We start from the raw sequence: 6026 nt of genomic DNA, 5'->3' as shown, positions 1-6026 counted from the left end.
AACAATATAGTAAAATATAGTAGAAAAATACATTTTTGGACTGTGGACAGAATATATCAATTTGAGTGGCTTTTGACAAAGAAAGATGTAAAGGACTGCTTGTGGTAGCTCAGGACGCTCAGGTCCTACACGGACCGTTAAGCTGAAGAAAGAAAGAAGAATGAATATTACGGTTCCAACAATATTTTCCATACAATTACGTTTTCAACAAAAAACATTTTAAAAGGATTCCAAATCAATATAATTCGATAAAAATACAAATCCAACAAGCGTTGATTGCAAATGGAATATTTTTCAACAAAAAATCGGTTCACAACTACCTATACAGTAGTGTATTGATGTTTGTAACTCGACATGTCCGCCGTTTTTACATAATAAGATGTAGAAAATAATAAAACTAATTATTATTAGTATTTCTATACATAATAATATATTTTAACTAAAGTAAAACCAAAAAAAGAATTTTAATTTTTACCCAGGCGAAGTCGGGTAATATAGCGTACGTGTGGTTTACGAGACGTGTTAATGATTTACATAATTCTGTATTGATATAATAATAATAATAATAATATAACTTATATAATGTTCCCATCTGCGCACATTAATTTTTGTCGCACGCGTATTGATTTTGTCATCAGCCGTAATATGTATATTATATAAATTTTACACAGCAACTATATTAGATATAGTACCTATATAGACTACGTTTCTCCGACGATCGCAATTTGTGTTCATCATATGATATACAATATCAAATAAAACAATATTTCATTGTTGGAACGCTCCACATTATACATATAGGTACATAGGTAAGTAATCGTTTGAATTCGTGACTTTTTCGTCTATGATAAATTATTATTTTTTATGCGCGCGTGACGTGTTGTACGCGTGTGGCGACGTCGGTGTATGTATGTATATTGCTAGGTAATTCATTCACCAAACATGTTTACCCTATTTTATGTTGTACATGTGTATTTATCGTTTATACTGAACTTTCGTATTCCCATGTATACCAAGAGAATATATTTTTGAATATTTATTAGATTTTTTTTTTTATGTCATCTAAGAAATGAATAACAATATAAACTTCTTTTTTTTTATAAATTCGAAAATAAATTAATAAAAACATTAGCTTGTTATTGTGATAAATTTTACAGATGAGGGAGAAATACTTGTACATAAAATATTTAAAATAAGATGTATCTAATACTAATAATACTTAGTCTAGTATGCTCAGACGGTTTTAAAACTCAAACAAATTATAAGATTCCAACATATAGATGAATGTTGATTATAGTAATTGTTTTCTAATCATCATAAAGAATAATTATTCTTACAAAATAAAATTTAATAACTCGGAAACAATTCGTTTAATGTCTATTTAGTTATACACTGAACTTAAAAATAAAAAAATAAACTATTGCAGCTTACAATAAAAAGGTACAGTAAAAAGTTTTCATTTGAAAAAAAAGTTTACATCGTCACACGACATTTCTTATTGACTAACAGGCATAACAAATCTAATAAATATCCGATAGTATGGTCACCAAGTAAACTCAAATTCCAAAAATCGTAATTTAAATAAATTCATGTATGTAAAGTATAATACGGAGTGAACATGCTCGCCGCTTGGTGAATATTATACCCTGTATGCTATATCGCGTGACGAGAACACGCATCCCGCCGTAATATTCTACTGCGCAGACGATATCATAATAATACATTCTTAGGTATATTTAATGATCTAAACACGCGTATACAACGTTTTTGGTTCTGTAAAAATTACGACAAATGTAATATTTCAGAAAATACACTTTGGCAAAAAAAACTACAACAGCATATGCATATCTATACAAATAGAAGATCGTCAACTAAAAAGACATGATATCGTCGTTGTAATAGCACTTAACGATTTACATAATAGCATATAAGTGTATATAATATTATGCACATAATACATAGAAGAAAAATAATGTAGAATATTTTTTATTTTAGTTTTATATGTACACACAAATTTACATTTCGTTTTGAACAACACTATATATAAACACGCAAAACATATATATAATATATGCTGCATTATCACATACATATATATACAAACACGTACGTCTAAAGCGTTGTTATATATGTTTACAACTAGGCCTGCGTTATATTATTCGGTTGGTTTTTCTACTCTGCGACTGCTTTTGCGAATTCACTGTCACATCTCTATAATCGCTAAATGACGCGGCTGTAGACGAATCATCTATTATACAGTATACAGTTTGCGTATACAGGATGATCGTCTCGACATAAATCGCTCATTCTGATATAATATAAATATTACAATTGATTTTTCGATAATTTACGATTATAACGAATTTTTTAGATTTTATTTTTTTCGTAAAGATAGTTATTGACAGTTATTTATAAGCAATTAAAGTTTTAATAAGAATGAGTTGAGGAGAGGTATTTACTATGTTGATATTATTGTATGAGACACTATTATTCGCTCATCTAAGACACGGCCTCAAATGTTTACGAACGAAAAAATCCATAAAATTAATGTTTGTTATTTATACAGGTTTTGCAGAGGTGCTTCAATAAAGTTTTAATCATACAACAATTTGTATTAGTTTTACTCCTGCAAAGACCGAATATATAGCTGAATGTATAGCAGGATAATATTGAGCGGGAACGTCAAACGAATCGTCCTGTATACGACTGTACATTATAGTAATGTGTGCGACGTAATATTGTCACAAAAGACGTCAACGCAATCTCCTCTGTATCCGCCACAATAACTTGACTACTTTGTACACGCCGACGGCGGCCGAAGTCATTGCGACCGATGGTAGGCCCCAGCCGGTTGCAGCAGCTGCAATCGTCAAACCGGTCATTCCAATGGTCGTTTCTAATACGTCACCGGTTATCATGGCGTCTGTAAGAGAAAAATAAAAAAAGAACGATTTTACTATAAGAGCAAATACATTTTTTTTAAATTATTGAAATTACGACCTACCATAACCTTTATTATAATATTTAAACTGTGAATAAAAAGTAGGTATACATAATATACGTAAAGGAATATACAACAATACCTATGAATTATCCGAGTATTAGAATACTGCTTTAATACGGTGCAATATTTTCCAATTAATATTGCTGTTTAGTTTTATTTCTCTTAACTTTTAAATTTTTATTGAATGTATAAAACGTTGTTTAAAATTCATTTTTAAAAACGTATGAATAATGAATAAGTAACTTTTTAAATCACCATTTAAATTTAACGTATCTATATACATAAAGTATATAAATAATTAACATAAACATTTTTGCTGCCATTAGCACAAAAAAATAAAAACAAATACTGTGATTTATTCAAGAGGTAAACGATCGTCGATTTATCTTCAAGAGAAAAATAAATAAAACGTCAGCATATTGCCGTGTACAATAGTACGAGAGAAGGCGATCGCGACAAATAATAGTACCTATATACACATCACCTACAGGTAACTACCTAACTAGTAAACTTAGGGTTTGATTAAATAAATAACCGACATATTTCACGATATTGTATATTTTATCTTCCGTTTGCAATATATTATATTAATCGGAATTGAAGTAAAAAAAAAAAAAAAAATTCAAAACCAAATTACCATCGTAAGATATCCGTTTTACGGTTAGGCTTATAACAGTAATAACCTAACATTATTGCTGCGTTGGTATTTTATTTTCGGCAAATATAGTGAAAATGCGTTCTTAGTATGACATTATTAAACTATACACTCGTCTTTCTTTGTTTGGGTGGTAGGTAGACATAATAACGCCATTTTTACTTCAACGAATACAAAAATTCATATAAAAAGCGTGTGAAATATATATCTAATGTTTTACTTACAGCGTACTAACGGTCCGGCGTTCATTTTGAAAAATCGGCGTTACAATATTATTTTACTGATGCGATAATAATATGCTGTAAATATCTCTGGTAATTCGTAACAAAAATATTCGAATACTGAGGACAAAAACGGTTCAAGTCACGCGTTTTAACTTAAACAATTAGTATTATTGCGTCTCGTATTGGCACGTACCTCAACGCTACACACCAACGCAATATTTACTGTAATACTGCGTCGCAATAACAATAATATTTACATCGGCTATCGTACGACGGACAACGGGCAATGGCGAGCTGCTGTTCACGGGTTAGCTTCAAGGTCATCGCGTTCGAACATGTGTTGAGCGATGACCTTCGCGATATTATTATATCTCAGTGGTTTTCAACCTGTGCGTCGCGGCTCTCAGAGGCGTCGCCGGTTATTATCAAGGGAGCCGCGTTCGCGATAGAAACTAAAAATAAAATTTCCGCGCACCAATACATATTACATGTTGCGTGTGTGAGACTGTGAGACAGATCGGCCGTCGATAACCGTGTTTGCGATATCGAGTAATAGCATATTTCGATTGCTATTTACAATTAGGTAGGTACTTAATGATTTGCCTCTAATCTAATCTATCAGTTGTAAAATTTTCCCGAGGACGATCAACAACAAAATTGGATTAAAGATCCTTTTACTACTGGTCTACCGTCAGAACTAACAAAAACTGAACAAGAACAACTGATAGACTTGTACTCAGATTCAGTATCAAAATCCAAATTTGTCTCATTGTTTTTACCAGAATTTTGGATAGCTATGAAGAAGCAATATCCGATCGTAGCCAATAAGGCTATCAGGACTTTGATTCCATTTGCTTCTTCATACTTATGTGAAACGGGTTTTTCGGCCTTAGCAGTTATCAAAAGTAAATACAGAGCAAAACTAAATGCTGAAAAGGAAATGAGAATCGCACTATCAAAATTTACCCCACGATTTGATGATATAATGCAACAAAAACAAGCACAGCCGTCCCATTAAAAATAAAGTTAGATTAAAATTATTATGAATAATGTAAATTTGTTAATTTTAAATGTTCGTATGGGAGCCGTATATATTATTTCAAAATCAAAAGGAGCCGTGGACCCAAAAAGGTTGACAACCACGACATAATATAATATATTAGATATTTTTCTACGTCGCAACAATGTTATACCGAACGATTCATTTTGACTGAATACACTCATTTTTTCGAATGGCTATTTATTTTGTGTTTTTGTACAATCTGAAATATTGTTCTAACATTAGGTACAAATTGCAAAAGAAAAATTAAACAAAATTCCCTACTATTTTATCAGATAAATCGGTTTAAAAATATAGCCAAAAAAATGGATCCCTCCGTATTTATTTATGTTATTGTATGCCACTACATATACAGAGTGATTTTCCAAGCAAGCTGACCAGACTTTTTTTTAACAGTTATCTGTACAAAATCTGGTTTTTTGAAATTTTTAATTATAGATTGCACATATTTTTTTAATACTTGAGATATTTTTTACTACTTTTCTACTAAATAAAAGGAATTTTCGTTTAAAAAATAAAAGTTAGTATATCACATACAGGACACTCCTTATATGTAGTACAAAAAAAAAATTCTAGAACTCCAAAATATGGCCTTTAAGTGAGTATATTTAAGACTTACAAAAATTATAATTTCAATAAATTTATAACTAACGGAAAAATACACAAGTAAACATGCTTGCTAATTCACTCTGTATAGTATATAAATATATATTCCAAGTGTAGGCTAATAGCCATATTATACCCACGTGCTTACGACGTTCACTTCCACACTGTTATCGTGTCTTTGTACTCGTGAAACGTGTTTGTTTCAGCTAAAGTATAAACTTGGCGAACGTGATAATATTGTTATTTGTTTACTATGTATACATTTACCGAATTCAATAAACATGTAATCACACGTGTATACGTAAATGATGGGTGTGGGGTTTTGTGGCTAAATACAATAATTTGCCGTAATACTGTTAAAAATTCTATTGTTTAATCATATTACATAGCAATTATTAACTACGTTAAGTCAAATCAACAACCCCTTAAAAATAGGAAGGAGTGTAATTTTCTTAAAAAAACAAAATTTTGGTACAT

The 6026-nt window shown here is 30.7% G+C and overlaps 1 protein-coding gene across 1 annotated transcript; it reads left to right on the top strand.

The window, feature by feature from the left end:
* Positions 1–4169: 4169 nt before the first annotated feature.
* Positions 4170–4901, top strand: LOC113560537 (zinc finger BED domain-containing protein 5-like). The gene is made up of 2 exons (XM_026966471.1): positions 4170–4190; positions 4524–4901. The coding sequence occupies exons 1-2, from the start codon at positions 4170–4172 to the stop codon at positions 4899–4901; spliced, it is 399 nt and encodes a 132-aa protein (XP_026822272.1).
* Positions 4902–6026: the final 1125 nt, after the last annotated feature.

Source organism: Rhopalosiphum maidis, chromosome 1, assembly GCF_003676215.2.
Source record: "Rhopalosiphum maidis isolate BTI-1 chromosome 1, ASM367621v3, whole genome shotgun sequence".
NCBI lineage: Eukaryota > Metazoa > Arthropoda > Insecta > Hemiptera > Aphididae > Rhopalosiphum > Rhopalosiphum maidis.
Note: the sequence above shows the minus strand (reverse complement) of the source record. Positions and strands in the feature narration are given on the sequence as shown.

Coding starts and splice junctions, on each gene's coding strand:
- LOC113560537 (XM_026966471.1), top strand. CDS start 4,170: ATGGCGAGCTGCTGTTCACGG. Junction 4,191..4,523: donor TGGCGAGCTGCTGTTCACGG/GTTAGCTTCAAG, acceptor AATTTTCCCGAG/GACGATCAACAACAAAATTG.